Source organism: Coregonus clupeaformis, chromosome 7 (genome assembly GCF_020615455.1).
Source record: "Coregonus clupeaformis isolate EN_2021a chromosome 7, ASM2061545v1, whole genome shotgun sequence".
Classification (NCBI taxonomy): Eukaryota; Metazoa; Chordata; class Actinopteri; order Salmoniformes; family Salmonidae; genus Coregonus; species Coregonus clupeaformis.
This window is the reverse complement of record NC_059198.1, coordinates 40,451,692-40,469,969: the sequence shown is the minus strand read 5'-3', so window position 1 is coordinate 40,469,969 and position 18,278 is coordinate 40,451,692. Positions and strand designations below refer to the sequence as shown.

Here is an 18,278-nt window from a genome sequence, read left to right as displayed (position 1 = left end):
CACTGTATTAGTTGAGGATGCAAAGCCTCTTTAAGCTTCTCCACTTAGATAAACCTCTCCTCAAGCAGTCTGATGATTTAATGCATTCTATTATTAACTTCATCACGATTGATTAGGCTTACTAATAACCAAAGGCATTTCATTTAGCATAAGTAACCTCAAAGCATTTTCAAAACAAATATCTTATTCCACTAATCACGATTAATAGTTCCACTCAAATACACAGCGTGAGGTCGGCGCTATCGTGTAATTAACGCTACGAAACACTATTTGTTCTGGTTTCTGCCTCGCGGTGCTGCTATCAATACATCAGTCCAGTGACAACAAAGACTGCCTGCATCACCGGGGGGATGATAATGGGTGTAGGTTGAGTTGTGGGTTCCAATGTGAAACCAGGGGTCAGCGGCTTATTGATTTTCCCACATTTACGAGTGAGCGAAGCGTCAGGAGATTAGCTTTCATTAGCTCTAGCACTAGCCCGGCAGTAAGTAATTGGTTTCTCGGTGGCGGAGCATATACAGTGGGGAGAACAAGTATTTGATATACTGCCGATTTTGCAGGTTTTCCTACTTACAAAGCATGTAGAGGTCTGTAATTTTTTATCATAGGTACACTTCAACTGTGAGAGACGGAATCTAAAAAAAAATCCAGAAAATCACATTGTATGATTTTTAAGTAATTAATTTGCATTTTATTGCATGACATAAGTATTTGATACATTAGAAAAGCACAACTTAATATTTGGTACAGAAACCTTTGTTTCCAATTACAGAGATCATATGTTTCCTGTAGGTCTTGACCAGGTTTGCACACACTGCAGCAGGGATTTTGGCCCACTCCTCCATACAGACCTTCTCCAGATCCTTCAGGTTTCGGGGCTGTCGCTGGGCAATACGGACTTTCAGCTCCCTCCAAAGATTTTCTATTGGGTTCAGGTCTGGAGACTGGCTAGGCCACTCCAGGACCTTGGGATGCTTCTTACGGAGCCACTCCTTAGTTGCCATGGCTGTGTGTTTCGGGTCGTTGTCATGCTGGAAGACCCAGCCACGACCCATTTTCAATGCTCTTACTGAGGGAAGGAGGTTGTTGGCCAAGATCTCGCGATACATGGCCCCATCCATCCTCCCTTCAATACGGTGCAGTCGTCCTGTCCCCTTTGCAGAAAAGCATCCCCAAAGAATGATGTTTCCACATCCATGCTTCACGGTTGGGATGGTGTTCTTGGGGTTGTACTCATCCTTCTTCTTCCTCCAAACACGGCGAGTGGAGTTTAGACCAAAAAGCTCTATTTTTGTCTCATCAGACCACATGACCTTCTCCCATTCCTCCTCTGGATCATCCAGATGGTCATTGGCAAACTTCAGACGGGCCTGGACATGCGCTGGCTTGAGCAGGGGGACCTTGCGTACACTGCAGGATTTTAATCCATGACGGCGTAGTGTGTTACTAATGGTTTTCTTTGAGACTGTGGTCACAGCTCTCTTCAGGTCATTGACCAGGTCCTGCCGTGTAGTTCTGGGCAGATCCCTCACCTTCCTCATGATCATTGATGCCCCACGAGGCGAGATCTTGCATGGAGCCCCAGACCGAGGGTGATTGACCGTCATCTTGAACTTCTTCCATTTTCTAATAATTGCGCCAACAGTTGTTGCCTTCTCACCAAGCTGCTTGCCTATTGTCCTGTAGCCCATCCCAGCCTTGTGCAGGTCTACAATTTTATCCCTGATGTTCTTACACAGCTCTCTGGTCTTGGCCATTGTGGAGAGGTTGGAGTCTGTTTGATTGAGTGTGTGGATAGGTGTCTTTTATACAGGTAACGAGTTTAAACAGGTGCAGTTAATAAAGGTAATGAGTGGAGAACAGGAGGATTTCTTAAAGAAAAACTAACAGGTCTGTGAGAGCCGGAATTCTTACTGGTTGGTAGGTGATCAAATACTTATGTCATGCAATAAAATGCAAATTATTTACTGAAAAATCATACAATGTGATTTTCTGGAATTTTATTTTAGATTCCGTCTCTCACAGTTGAAGTGTACCTATGATAAAAATTACAGACCTCTACATACTTTGTAAGTAGGAAAGCCTGCAAAATCGGCAGTGTATCAAATACTTGTTCTCCCCACTGTAGTTAGTACACGGTTAAAGCTCACGCAGAGGCTTTGGTAGCAGCAGTCTGTTTTGGACTGACGGGAGTTTCACGCACACTGGGGGATGAAAGACGTATGTTTCACCACCACAGGGGATTCTCTGAATGAAGAAGTGTTTGCCAGGAATAAATGTTTTTTTGTGTTCGTGAAGTGTTTGAAGTCTGCAGGGCTCGCAGCATTAAACAAACAAACTGCCCTGACTTCAGAGGACTCCATAACTTTCGGATTTAGGTGAATGGAAATCGGCCTGTAATGTTCAATCAATTACAAGACATCACTAAAGTGACAAATGTGTGTTTGACGAGGCTTCAGGGTCGAACCGCAATGTCATACTGCACAGGACACCAGCAGAGTGTCAGTCTCCTGATGCATTGTCAAAACTGTCTGGTATTTCTGACACAGTCGGACAGACAAACGGACACACACACACACGTCAAGATGTTTAGTCATGAGGGAGAAGCCTTCCCTGGAGCCAGGCTGTCTCTCTAGTGTGACACACCATGTCCACTCTGTCCCCCCTGCAGCTCACTGACTGACTCCTATACTGCCCCAGAAAGTGGCAGCCAACCCATCAACACAGCCCCAGTCCTCCAGTCCCACGTTTGAAATTCAGCTCTGCTCGCCAGTAACATTTGAGCGAGACGCTTCCCAGGCTATGCCCACGGGGGGAGAAATGCTGTGAAAGGCCCTTTCTGTTTTCCTCTGCTCTCCCTGTTTCTTTCTCTCTCCCCCTCTCTCTCTTTCTCAATCTTGTACTCTCTCTCCACCTCTCTCTGTATCTTTCTTTCTCCCTGGCTCCACCTCTCTCTCTCTCTCTCTATCTCTATCTCTCTCTGTCTCTAGAGGCTGCAAGCTGGGAAATCGCAGTTTCACTCAGAGTGGGGTGTGTGTGTGTGTACTTTAGTCGTTGAGGCACAACAGACAGATCCAAAACACTGCAACACAGCAAAGCCGCTGCTTTAGAAGGAAACATTGCCATGGTAACTACAGTACTGTACATAGTCTTTTTTTCTCCCTAGCTTTTTTTTTTGATGGAGCAAAATAGGTCAGGTTAATTGAATTTGTTTGTCTAAAAATACAGACACCAGATGTTCCCATTATTGATAGTGTATTTGTCATAGCTTAATACCTTTTCCGTTTGATCAATCTCTTTTGTTGTCAAATCAAATAGCAAAGTGACGGTACACCTTTTGACTGTTATGTTAATAGAAAACACAGGAGGAGGATGTTGGTTCTAGAATAGGACGGTAAAATGCTAGAGGGATCCAATCCCTGTTCCCTGTCTAGTTTTTTGGCCCTATATTTTGTTATGGTGTAATTGTGCGCTACACATTATGGAGCTGTGCTGTGTACTTCCTGTCTCTGAGGGTGCTGTGCCACGGCCCCATGATCAAAGTTTTATGATCAAAGTGGGCCTGTGTTCATGTAATGACATTAAAGCTTTTTGTGTCGCGCCCTTTTTTTACAAACAGGAAGGAGGTGACTGTATTTACCCATGTCACATTGAGGCTGAGGCGAGGTTTGTGGCTGTGGCTGCTGTCAGCAGGAAGTCAGATAAATGGAGGGAGCCCTAGAGTTTAATTGACAATACATTTGTAGCTTTTTTAGATGTTTTGTATTGTACTAGGTCTTAGCATCTCAAAATCCACATTTATTTTGGTGACATTATACTGTAATTTAGCCCTTATTTAACCAGGATCAAATCCCTTGAGGTAATTTTTCACAGGTTAACGTTTATTGTTATGAGTCTTGTCCTGAAGGCAGAACTGAGCGTTTTCCCCTTAGATGCAGTGCCTTGCAAAAGTATTCATCCCGCTTGGCATTTTTCCTATTTTGTTGCATTACAACCTGTAATTTAAATGGATTTTTATTTGGATTTCATGTAGTGGACATACACAAAATAGTCCAAATTGGTGAAGTGAAATGAAAAAAATAACTTGTTTCAAAAAATTCTAAAAAATATAACGGAAAAGTGGTGCGTGCATATGTATTCACCCCATTTGCTATGAAGCCCCTAAATAAGATCTGGTGCAACCAATTACCTTCAGAAGTCACATAATTAGTTAAATAAAGTCCACCTGTGTGCAATCTAACTGCAAAGCTCCACAGCGGAGATTGGAGTATCTGTCCATAGGACCACTTTAAGCCGTACACTCCACAGAGCTGGGCTTTACGGAAGAGTCGCCAAAAAAAAGCCATTGCTTAAAGAAAAAATAAGCAAACACGTTTGGTGTTCGCCAAAACGCATGTGGGAGACTCCCCAAACATATGGAAGAAAGTACTCTGGTCAGATGAGACCAAAATTGAGCTTTTTGGCCATCAAGGAAAACGCTATGTCTGGCGCAAACCCAACACCTCTCATCACCCCGAGAACACCATCCCCACAGTGAAGCATGGTGGTGGCAGCATCATGCTGTGGGGATGTTTTTCATCGGCAGGGACTAGGAAACTGGTCAGAATTGAAGGAATGATGGATGGCGCTAAATACAGGGAAATCCTTGAGGGAAACCTGTTTCAGTCTTCCAGAGATTTGAGACTGGGACGGAGGTTCACCTTCCAGCAGGACAATGACCCTAAGCATACTGCTAAAGCAACACTCGAGTGGTTTAAATGTCTTGGAATGGCCTAGTCAAAGCCCAGACCTCAATCCAATTGAGAATCTGTGTTATGACTTAAAGATTGCTGTACACCAGCGGAACCCATCCAACTTGAAGGAGCTGGAGCAGTTTTGCCTTGAAGAATGGGCAAAAATCCCAGTGCCTAGATGTGCCAGGCCTATAGAGACATACCCCTAGAGACTTGCAGCTGTAATTGCTGCAAAAGGTGGCTCTATAAAGTATTGACTTTGAGGGGGTGAATAGTTATGCACGCAAATGTTCTGTTTTTTTGTCTTATTTCTTGTTTGTTTCAAAAGAAAAAATATTTTGCATCTTCAAAGTGGTAGGCATGTTGTGTAAATCAAATGATACAAGCCCCCCAAAAAATCAATTTTAATTCCAGGTTGTAAGGCAACAAAATAGGAAAAATGCCAAGGGGGGTGAATACTTTCGCAAGCCACTATAGGCCAGCTGCAAACTCAAAATTGGCTATATTGTCAAAATTCATGAAATCAAACATTAGCTTTTTGGTCTTAATTTAAAGTTAAGGTTAGGCATTAGGGTTAGCAGTGTGATTAAGGTTAGGATTAAGGTTAGGGTTAGGTTTAAAATCAGATTTTATGACATTGTGGCTGAGTCAACTAGTGACCACTCTGCAGAGCTGCCTCCAGAAGAAGATTCATGACGGAAAACGCTTACCTGCTTCTTTTTCGAGGGAGACCTGAAAGATGTTGAAGAATAATGGTGTTCCAAAAGAAAGTACTTTCTTAAGATAACACAGCAAGATAGAGCAGACTTTTCTTGGCTCTCACTGTACTCATAATCCTTTTAACGTCTTGCTAATAATGCTCTGATACGATGGACCAACAAAGAGATAAATATCTACCATGCAGATGTCAGACATCATACGCTGCTTCTTTTATTTAGCAAAAGAAAAACATCTTAATTGGACCACACTTCAAAGCTATTGAGTTGTCTCTGCAAGTTATTTGATTGTTCTTAATAATAACAGAGTACACCACAAAATGTAATAGGATAAATGCTTCAAAGGTGAGAGCAGAAGTGCAATAGAAAGGCAATATCAGACAAGGCACTCGAAAGTGTAGTATATCTGCATGTTTTCAAGTTCTCACAGAAATCCACTTACATTATACAGTATGATTGTGTGCAATATAACACATTGATTTGAATCATATTAATCATAATCCTCTTAATAACTACTAAAAACCCTTTGGGGACTCATCGTAGTGTTGCTTAAACATCAGAGCAGCAACCTAGACAAATGTCACGGTTAACAAGCATGTCAAACCCAGCACTGCTCCTTCGAGACATAGCCGGGAGACAACTGGAAGAAAAACCACATGTCCTGTAGCTGACCCTGTTCCTGTTGTTTGTACACACACACGCACACACGCACATACATATACACACACACATATACACACACACAGGCACATACACACAAACACACACACAAACATACACACTCTATCTCTCTCTCCCATACACACTGACACACACACACACACACACACTGACAGATATACACACTCACTCACACACACACACACACACACACACACACCACCCCCTCAAAGCTCGCTTTGCTGCCTGCCAGGACAGAGGGAGCATCTTGGGTATAGTAGGGCATTATAGGTTGGCAATGGCATCTCCATCAGTCGTTACATAACCATTGGTGTCTCCCCTAGTCCATCGACCTACTAAGAACTCAGGAACACTTGATTCTTCTTATCTACCGCTGTGCGCTGTGGTTAATGAAGAGAGATGCATCTACACTGTGCTGTCAAGAGGGACTGGGTAGTGGATCCTTCCATTAGAAAATTAAGGATTAGAAAATTAAGAAAATAAGAAGAAAGAAAATAAGAAATGAAAGAAAGGAAACAAAGCTGAAAGCGAAACGGTTTGTTTGTTGATGTCACGCTCGTCGAACAGAGAGGACCAAGGCGCAGCGTTGCGGGTGAACATATTTATATTTATTGACTAGATCACACGATCAAAACAAAGAACGAAACGTGAAGTCCTTCGATAAACAAACCAAAAGGAACAAGAAACCACAAAACACAAAGTGCAAGACAAACAGTTAAATATGGCTCCCAATCAGAGACACCCAGCTGACACTCGTTGCCTCTGATTGGGAGTCACTCAGACCAACATAGAAAATAAACATAGACTTACACACCCTGGCTCAACATAACATAGTCCCCAGAGCCAGGGCGTGACAGTACCCCCCCCCAAAGGCGCGGACTCCGGCCGCGCCAAACAACCACAACAGGGGAGGGACCGGGTGGGCACTCCGCCTCGGCGGCGGATCCGGCTCCGGACATGACCCAGGCACGGGTTGTGCTGGACTGACGACGCACACCCCTGGCTTGATGCGTGGAGGAGGAACGGGCCGGACCGGGCTGACGGGCGCACCCCTGACTTGGTGCGGGGAGCAGGAATGAGCCGGACCGGGCTGACGACGCACACCACTGACCCGGTGCGGGGGAGCTTGGACGGGCCGGACCGGGCTGGCGACGCGCACCACAGACTTGGTGCGGAGAGCAGGAACGGGCCGGACAGGGCTGACGACGCACACCACTGGCTTGGTGCGGGAAGCTTGGATGGGCCGGACTGGGCTGGCGACGCGCACCACAGACTTGGTGCGGAGAGCAGGAACGGGCCGTGCCGGACTGACGACGCACACCACTGGCTTGGTGCGGGAAGCTTGGATGGGCCGGACTGGGCTGGCGACGCGCACCACAGACTTGGTGCGGAGAGCAGGAACGGGCCGGGCTGGGCTGTCGACGCACACCGTAGGCTTTGTGCGTGGAGCAGGGACAGGCCGGGCTGGGCTGTCGACGCACACCACTGACTTGGTGGGAATGGCAGGAACAGGCCGGGCTGGGCTGACGACGCGCACCACTGACTTGGTGGGAATGGCAGGAACAGGCCGGGCTGGGCTGACGATGCGCACCACTGACTTGGTGGGAATGGCAGGAACAGGCCGGACCGTACTGGGGACACACACCACTGGCCCCACGCAGGGATCAGGAACGGGCCGGACCGGACTGGTAACACACCCCAGTACCTCTCGCCGTGCCTCCACACTTTCCCTCTCCTCTGTGCCCAGTGGCCCCCTAACCTGGCGGCCTTCTCTGCCAACGCTTTGCACCGCTCTAACCCGTACACCTGCTGGCCCGACGTCGTGAGCCCCCCTAAAAATTTCCTGGGGGTCTCTCCTCCCTCTTGCCAGACTCGCAATCATCTCCTCCCACGTCCATCCTCTCTCCTCGTCACGCTGCTTGATCCAGTCGAGGTTGCCACGGAGATCTGCCAGCGATGGCTCCTGAACACGCTGCTTGGTCTGGTTAAGGTGGTTTCTTCTGTCACGCTCGTCGAACAGAGAGGACCAAGGCGCAGCGTTGCGGGTGAACATATTTATATTTATTGACTAGATCACACGATCAAAACAAAGAACGAAACGTGAAGTCCTTCGATAAACAAACCAAAAGGAACAAGAAACCACAAAACACAAAGTGCAAGACAAACAGTTAAATATGGCTCCCAATCAGAGACACCCAGCTGACACTCGTTGCCTCTGATTGGGAGTCACTCAGACCAACATAGAAAATAAACATAGACTTACACACCCTGGCTCAACATAACATAGTCCCCAGAGCCAGGGCGTGACAGTTGATGCACCGTAAAATCAAAAGGAAGAAGAAATGGAACAAAAGTCAAGGTCGGTCGCTTGTCTTTTCTAGTGATGCCATTTTCTGTGGAACTCTGTGGACAAAGCCTGTACCATTGCTTATCAACCTTGTGTGCCCTACCCCCTGCAGTGATCTCCCACTCCAGTATGCAGGGCATGTACTGTAACTTTTGCTTAGCAGACTGTTTTAATCATCCCAGCAGGCCTTTGCTGTACTGTACATGACCTCTACAGTCCCTTCAGAAAGTATTCATACCCTTTGACTTATTCCACATTTTGAGTCAATACATGTTAGAATCGCCTTTAGCAGTGATTACAGCTGTGATTCTTTCTGGGTAACTCTCTAAGAGCTTTGCATACCTGGATTGTACAATATTTGGACATTATTCTTTTTTAAATTCTTCAAGCTCTGTCAAATTGGTGATTGGTCATTGCTAGACAACCATTTTCAGGTCTTGCCATAGATTTTCAAGCTGATTTAAGTCAAAACTAGGCCACTCAGGAACATTCAATATTGTCTTGGTAAGCAACTCCAGTATATATTTGGCCATGTGTTTTAGGTTATTGTCCTGCTGAAAGGTGAATTTGTCTCCCAGTGTCTGTTGGAAAGTAGACTGAAGCAGGTTTTTCTCTAGGATTTTGCCTGTGCTTAACTCTATTCATAACATGATGCAGCCACCACCATGCTTGAAAATATGAAGTGTGGTACTCAATGATGTGTTGTTGGATTTGCCCCAAACATAACGCTTTGTATTCAGGACATAAACATTTATTTCTTTACATTTTTTGCAGTTTTACTTTAGTGCCTTATTGCAAACATGATGTATGTATATTTTGATTCTGTACAGGCTTCCTTCTTTTCACTCTGTCATTTAGGTTAGTATTGTTGAGTAGCTACAATGTTGTTGATCCATCCTCAGTTTTCTCCTATCACAGCCATTAAACTCTGTAACTGTTTTAAAGTCACCATTGCCCTCATGGTGAAATCCCTGAGCGGTTAGGAAGGACGCCTGTTTCTTTGTAGTGACTGGGTTTATTGATACACCACCAAAAGTGTAATTAACAACTTCACCACGCTCAAAGGGATATTCAATGTTTTTACCCATCTACCAATAGATGCCCTTCTTTGTGAAGCATTGGAAAACCTCCCTGGTCTTTGTGGTTGAATCTGTGTTTGACATTCGCTGCTTGAATGAGGGATACAGATACTTGTATGTGTGGGATACAGAGAAGAGGTAGTCATTCAAAAATCATGTAAAACACTATTATTGCACACAGATTGAGCTCATGCAATTTATTATGTGACTTGTTAAGCAAATCTTTACTCCTGAAGTTATTTAGGCTGACAATAACAAAGGGGTTGAATACTTATTGACTCAAGACATTTCAGCTTTATATTCTTTGTAAAAATTTCGAAATACATAATTCCACTTTGGTATTGTGTGTAGGCCAGTGACACAAAATCTCAATGTAATCAATTTTAAATTCAGGCTGTAACACAACAAAATGTGGAAAAAGTCAAGGGGTGTGAATACTTTCTCTCTCTCACTAGCTCACTTTCGATTTCTTTCCCCACCCTATCTCTCTCTCTTTCCCCACCATCTCTCTCCTTTCTCTCTCACTTTCTCACTCATTAACAAATTCACATTGGCAACACACTAATGACATGCACACCCCCCTCTCCTTCCCCCTCCAGAGCGCAGCGTGGACAGCCTGCAGCAGGCCCTCCACCAGTCAGTGTTCCTGTCGGCCATGTCGGCCCACCCTGGCCGGGACCTGCCCCTATGCTGGGAGCAGCACTGCAAGCTGCTGCCTGGAGTGGCCGGAGTACAGGCCAGCCGTGTGGCCCACTGGACCGCGGACGAGGTGAGAGCACACACACATCCACATGTACTTGTACTTGCATACATACACACCTGGATCTGTGAATCGATGGTTAGAATTATGTAGAGACAAGCAGTGGCACAAGTGATAATGCCCGAGAAGCTGGTGTTTGGAGGATATATTGGCACGGGTGTTGTTAGGCCCGAGACAAAGTCTTGTTTCGTTTTACCTTTTTTCAATTGACATTTCTTTCTAAACTCAGCAAAAAAAGAAACGTCCCTTTTTCAGGACCCTGTCTTTCAAAGATAATTTGTAAAAATCCAAATAACTTCACAGATCTTCATTGTAAAGGGTTTAAACACTGTTTCCCATGCTTGTTCAATGAACCATAAACAATTAAAGAACATGCACCTGTGGAACAGTCGTTAAGACACTAACAGCTTACAGACGGTAGGCAATTAAGGTCACAGTTATGAAAACTTAGGACACTAAAGAGGCAGGAATGTCAGTGTTCTGCCATGGCCAGCGAAGAGCCCGGATCTCAATCCCATTGAGCACGTCTGGAACCTGTTGGATCGGAGGGTGAGGGCTAGGGCCATTCCCCCCAGAAATGTCCGGGAACTTGCAGGTGCCTTGGTGGAAGAGTGGGGTAACATCTTAAAGCAAGAACTGGCATATCTGGTGCAGTCCATGAGGAGAAGATGCACTGCAGTACTTAATGCAGCTGGTGGCCACACCAGATACTGACTGTTACTTTTTAATTTGACCCCCCCCCTTTGTTCAGGGACACATTATTTCATTTCTGTTAGTCACGTCTGTGGAACTTGTTCAGTTTATGTCTCAGTTGTTGAATCTTGTTATGTTCATACAAATATTGACACATATTAAGTTTGCTGAAAATAAACGCAGTTGACAGTGAGAGGAGGTTTCTTTTTTTGCTGAGTTTATATATCCATAACAATGATGCCAGCTGATTCATGATTTCGACTGGCTGAGAAACGCTGCCACAGTGTTGCAAATGTCGAAGAGACAGACAGGAAGGTTTATACAAATCTTTGCTGTTGAAAACTAAATGTTATTCTAAAAGAAACGTGAGATAATGTCTAGATGCTTTTTATAGTGGAGATCAAGTTTATAAATTGCTTGGCTGGGCTGATGAGACAGTGGATTGCGCAGTCAAATGGAACAGAGTAAAAAGGCATTTTAACGTCATAGATTTAGCCGGTGGTAACTTGTAGACACCGGCTGGAATGCTCTTTTAACCAATCAGCATTCAGGATTAGACCCACCCGTTGTATAAACTCATACAGTTCACACGGACACACATACACACACAAACACATGCGCATACACACACAGACCCGTTGACATTTGCTTGAGGGTGTCTCACCTTTGTTTGTTTCACTTTAGTTTGTTTCATCATCTGCTATAGGTCCTTGTATTTTTTAGATTGCTCTACATGTGGCTTTGCAATGTTCTGGGATTCTATTGGCTCTGAGTTCCCTTATAGAAAACCTTAACCCAGTCATCTGTCAGTTGGGTTTATAGTGAACCAGAATCTCCTCACGTACAGTACTGTCCAGTCTGTCTCCTCTCCACTCTGTCATTTCTCTTCTACTGTTGATGTCAGGCTTCACGCTCCAGAGAGAGCTTGACAAAGGTGCATCACCATAGCAACCAGGTGAGACCATAAACTTTGACCCTTGCAGCCAGAGAGCTTAGTTGTAAATAGACTCAGAGTGTGTGTGTGTGCGTGTGGACAGAATAGATAAGCAATCTTGGGGTCGCTGTGTCTCAACATAGCAGATATGATCAACAGTTTATTTACAGTTAATGCATTATGAACATACAGTGGGGAAAAAAAGTATTTAGTCAGCCACCAATTGTGCAAGTTCTCCCACTTAAAAAGATGAGAGAGGCCTGTAATTTTCATCATAGGTACACGTCAACTATGACAGACAAATTGAGAATTTTTTTTCCAGAAAATCACATTGTAGGATTTTTAATTAATTTATTTGCAAATTATGGTGGAAAATAAGTATTTGGTCACCTACAAACAAGCAAGATTTCTGGCTCTCACAGACCTGTAACTTCTTCTTTAAGAGGCTCCTCTGTCCTCCACTCGTTACCTGTATTAATGGCACCTGTTTGAACTTGTTATCAGTATAAAAGACACCTGTCCACAACCTCAAACAGTCACACTCCAAACTCCACTATGGCCAAGACCAAAGAGCTGTCAAAGGACACCAGAAACAAAATTGTAGACCTGCACCAGGCTGGGAAGACTGAATCTGCAATAGGTAAGCAGCTTGGTTTGAAGAAATCAACTGTGGGAGCAATTATTAGGAAATGGAAGACATACAAGACCACTGATAATCTCCCTCGATCTGGGGCTCCACGCAAGATCTCACCCCGTGGGGTCAAAATGATCACAAGAACGGTGAGCAAAAATCCCAGAACCACACGGGGGGACCTAGTGAATGACCTGCAGAGAGCTGGGACCAAAGTAACAAAGCCTACCATCAGTAACACACTACGCCGCCAGGGACTCAAATCCTGCAGTGCCAGACGTGTCCCCCTGCTTAAGCCAGTACATGTCCAGGCCCGTCTGAAGTTTGCTAGAGTGCATTTGGATGATCCAGAAGAGGATTGGGAGAATGTCATATGGTCAGATGAAACCAAAATATAACTTTTTGGTAAAAACTCAACTCGTTGTGTTTGGAGGACAAAGAATGCTGAGTTGCATCCAAAGAACACCATACCTACTGTGAAGCATGGGGGTGGAAACATCACGCTTTGGGGCTGTTTTTCTGCAAAGGGACCAGGACGACTGATCCGTGTAAAGGAAAGAATGAATGGGGCCATGTATCGTGAGATTTTGAGTGAAAACCTCCTTCCATTAGCAAGGGCATTGAAGATGAAACGTGGCTTGGTCTTTCGGCATGACAATGATCCCAAACACACCGCCCGGGCAACGAAGGAGTGGCTTCGTAAGAAGCATTTCAAGGTCCTGGAGTGGCCTAGCCAGTCTCCAGATCTCAACCCCATAGAAAATCTTTGGAGGGAGTTGAAAGACAGCCCCAAAACATCACTGCTCTAGAGGACAACTTGCACAATTGGTGGCTGACTAAAAACTTTTTTTCCCCACTGTAAGGAGAAATGCAATGATGCTAATGTATAGGTCTATGAATCATAATGTTTTTAACCATTTTATTTATGTGGTTCAATGCATTGTGCTTCATAATTTCTCAAATGTCTACTCCATTGATAGCATAGTCTGTCAGTCCCCTCATATTGTGTTTCAAACCTCCTTTGTCAAGCCAAATTGATATCAGTCCAAATCAATTGAAATGTCAGCTGTCACTCGAGAAAAAAAAGAAACTTGGATGTTTCCCTCTCTGGTTAGAATACGAGACACAAATTAAATTTCAGAATCCCTCAGTGGCCACCGCTCCACTCTAAGAATTAATTTACATGCACGACATTCCGGTCTAAATGGCATGCGCAATGTGGCCAACGCCAAGCTCCGCTGTGCCCCATGCCACGATCCTCCCGCGGTTGCTAAGCACTCTCTCTGTCTACGTGTGACGTTGATTGATGAGATGAGGAGGGCTACCGGACTCAAAGTGATTTTTCAGCTTTCGCTACACACCACACCTTCTCCACTCCTCGCCGCTATTGAGCATCTCCAATAGGCTCGGGCAGTATACCGTAGATACCAAAATATTCAATACCGTCAATACCGTTGAAACTACACTGAACAACAATGTAAACGCAACATGCAAAGTGTTGGTCCCATGTTTCATGAGCAGAAATAATAGTTGACAGAAATTTTCCATATGCATAAAATCTTATTTTTCTCAAATTTGGTGCACAAATCTGTTTACATCCCTGTTAATGAGCATTTCTCCTTTGACAAGATAATCCATCCGCCTGACAGGTGTGGCATATCAAGAAGCTGATTAAACAGCATGATCATTACACAGGTGTACCTTGTGCTGGGGACAGTAAAAGGCCACTCTAAAATGTGCAGTTTTGTCACACAACACAATGCCACAGATGTCTCAAGTTTTGAGGGAGCGTGCAATTGGCATGCTGACTGCAGGAATGTCCACCAGAGCTGTTGCCAGAGAATTGAATGTTCATTTCTCTACCATAAGCCACGTCCAATGTCGTTTTAGAGAACAGTACATCCAACCGGTCTCACAACCGAGACCACATGTATGGCGTCGTGTGGGCGAGCGGTTTGCTGATGTCAACGTTGTGAACAGAGTGCCCCATGGTGGTGGTGGGCTTATGGTATGGTCAGGCATAAACTACGGACAATGAACACAATTGCATTTTATCGATGGCAATTTGAATGCACAGAAATACCGTGATGAGATCATGAGGCCCATTGTGAGGCCCATTTCTTGGAAGGTATCTGTGACCAATAGATGCATATCTGTATTCCTAGTCATGTGAAATCCATAGATTAGGGCCTAATGAATTTATTTCAATTGACTGATTTCCTCAAATGAACTGTAACTCAGTAAAATCTTTGAAATTGTTGCATGTTGTGTTTAAATCTTTGTTCAGTATATTTCTTAGAAGTGTATTGTGTAGCTGTGTATTGACAGGGGTCACGTTTTATATTGAATGTCAATAGTGTTTTTTAGCTTCAATAGAGTGATCAGGGACGTGCAACTACAGTTGTCCTTCACAGAAAATACATTAGTGCAACACATTCAACGGAAAATAGCTTCATTTTCATCAGATGACAACAGAAGTGCAGGTAGCCTGGCGGGTAGGAGCGTTCGGCCAGTAACCGAAAGGTTGCTGGATTGAATCCCCGAGCTGACAAGGTAAAAAAAAGATGAAAAGATGTTGTTCTGCCCCTGAGCAAGGCAGTTAACCCACTGTTCCCCGGGCGCTGATTAAGGCAGCCCCCCATTTAACCTGGGTTAAATGCGGAAGATGCATTCAGTTGTACAAGATGCATTCAGTTGCATCGCAGTGTTTGAAGCATCACTACAGACCCAGGTTTGATCCCAGGCTGTGTCACAACTGGTCGTGACTGGGAGTCCCATAGGGCGGTGCACAATTGGCCCAGTGTCGTCCGGGTTAGGGGAGGTTTTGGCCAGGGGGCTTTACTTGGCTCATCGCGCTCTAGCGACTCCTTGTGGTGGGGCGGGCGCCTGCAAGCTAACTTCGGTCGTCAGTTGAACAGTGTTTCTTCCGACACATTGGTGCAGCTGGCTTCCGGGTTAAGCGGGCAGGTGTTAAGAAGCGCGGTTTGCCGGGTCATGTTTCGGAGGACGCATGACTCCACCTTCGCCTCTCCCGAGCCCATTGGGGAGTTGCAGCGATGAGACAAGATCGCAATTGGATATCACGAAATTGGGCAGAAAAAGGGGGTAAATTACAATAAATAAATAAAATAAAAATACATACAGTGCCTTTGGAAAGTATTCAGTGTTTTCTATCGTTCTCGATCGCGCGCTCTTCTCGCCACACAGACAAGTAGGCCGGCGCTCAATGGATTATAGTCATTGTAGTTAATTGCCACGTTTTCTGCGCTAAACTATGTGGAATATTGGTCTGTTGGAAACTACAACTCCCTACTACATCGCACAGTTCGGGCTTGATCAGATGTATCTCTAGAGAAACTGCATCGAGCTCACAGAAAAAACCTGAACAAAATGGATTTCAAATAATGGAACCGACTTCGATATTTCAGTTAATCGCTCAGGCACACTGAACAGAGACACCGGCAACTGTGGCTTTAGTTAACCTGTTTGTTCACTTCTGACACCATGTTAAGACACGGGTTAACCGTGCTTTATTACAGTAACCCCCCAAGCTCATGTATCAATGTGCACCATTACAGGGAATATTGTTAGGAGAGAGATAGGCGAGAGAGGAAGATTGAAGGATCCGGCCCCCTCAGAGCACAGAGAGAGATGGTGCAGTAGAGGTAACCAAGACTCAGCAACAGCAATGCACAGTGTTGTGGCACATTCAGATAGAACTATATGATGTACTGTAGAACAAATACACCCCTCTGACATGTAGAAAAAGGCATCTCGCCGGCTCTATTCTATCTGCAACAGTGTTGTGCCTACCGAACGTGGCCCAGGCTTGTCTTGTGTCTTGTGACCGCAACCTACAGAGAGGGGGCAGGACAGAATGTCATTGAGTTGTACCAGAAGATGTTGTGGGGATTTGGCAGAGTGGAAGGAGTGAGATTGCAGTAGAGAGAAAGAGAGGGAGGGAGAGAGCAGAAATGTAAAGGGATCAACTAGAGGGAGAGGAACACTGCTTATATGGGCTTTTATAACACCCACTAACCCCCCCTAATTCTACAGATGTATCCCTACTTCACCACCCATGTCCCTTAAATCCAGGGAGTTCAGTAAGTCCTTAGCCGAGGTTCTATAGCTTGAGCCTATAGCTTGATAGCCTGGAGCAGTGCTGAATGGGCACATTTCACTATCACCCATCAGCCATCACTTCTCCAACCTAACCAGTAGCTAATTGGGTGGGGTTAGTATTGCACAATGTAGTAGCAGACACTATCATCCAAAACATGTGCATAAATTTGTAGTTTGTGTATGTGATCCCTGTGGGAATTTAACCCACAGCCTTGGCATTGCTAGGATCACACTGGTTTGCTAGCAATGCCATCTCCTTTAAACATTAAGCTTGACGTACTCTAGTTAAGATACAAGAAACCCAGGAGCCAACTCCTTGGGAGTTAGTTTATCTGCAATGCTTAATCTTTAATTCATTGGGTTCGTAATCCTGTCAGCCCTTGATCCTGATCATACAGATATAAAATCTTACAGCAACAGGAAATGTACATTTATTATGTGGATAATAATTTAATGGCCATTTTTGTAGGGGTTGATAAATGTTTCGTTAGGGAAATCAAGTCTGAAATGTCAAAGTGGAAATTACAAACTTTAGAAGCCTTTTTAAACATCAAATACACTAAAAGTTTGCTTTTCCTGTTGTGCAGGAAAATTCTCAGCAAAAAAAGAGTGATCAAATTAAGATCCTACATCTGTATCATTGCACTCATTCCACTACAGTTGCACCTGTCCTTCTACTCCTACCCCCTCCCTCACTCTCTCTCTCTGACTCTCAAAGCAAGAGTCAAAGTTCTTTAAAAGGGGTGCTTTCAAATGGAAAAGTCAATGTTTCGGCCCCTTTGCCTGGATTCCTGCGAGGCCAATTATAGCCCATCATATTTTCCTAAGAGCAGAAAAGAGTCCGCAGCCGAGGTGGAGGAGAGGAGAATGTCTTGTGCCACCCTCCGTGGGAGTAGTGCTGGTAGTCTCACAAAACAGCCATGGGAACAGCCTCGCAAAAACTCTGCTCCGTGAGCGCTGCTCTCTCACCCAGCCTCACCCGGGACTCTGTTACAGGCTTTTTTTTGTGCACGATCCACTCCTGTCACACTTTAACACACTCTAGCTGGAGAAGTGTACCACCCAAACATGGCAGATGAAACACTTAGCTGGCTCCCCGATTTGCATTTGTAGGGCTGGAGCACATACTAGAAATTGTACAGTGTGTTAGGGAGAAACTTGGTTCAAGGAGGATGTGTGTTGACCGGGATTTACAGTGCCTTCGGAAAGTATTCAGACCCCTTGACTTTTTCCTCATTTATTACGTTACAGCCTTATTCAAAAATGGATTAAATAAAACATTTTCCTCAGCAATCTACACATATCCCATAATGACAAAGCGAAAACAGGTTTATAGAAATTGTTGCAAATTTATAAAGAATTAAACACAGAAATACCTTACATAAGTATTTAGACCCTTTGCTATGAGTCTCGAAATTGAGCTCAGGTGCATCCTGTTTCCATTGATCATCCTTGAGATGTTTCTACAACTTAATTGGAGTCCACCTGTGGTAAATTCAATTGATTGGACATGATTTGGAAAGGCACACACCTGTCTATATAAGGTCCCACAGTTGACAGTGCATGTCAGAGCAAAAACCAA

The 18,278-nt window shown here is 44.6% G+C and overlaps 1 protein-coding gene across 2 annotated transcripts in view; it reads left to right on the top strand.

Moving 5' to 3' along the window:
- LOC121569179 (lethal(3)malignant brain tumor-like protein 4) overlaps positions 1–18,278 on the top strand; it is a 137,385-nt gene that overhangs the window by 100,835 nt on the left and 18,272 nt on the right. For both annotated transcript variants that reach the window (XM_041879904.2, XM_041879903.2), the window contains exon 18: positions 10,156–10,325. In XM_041879904.2, coding sequence (XP_041735838.2) covers positions 10,156–10,325 — 170 coding nt within the window. The remainder of the gene's footprint in view (positions 1–10,155; positions 10,326–18,278) is intronic.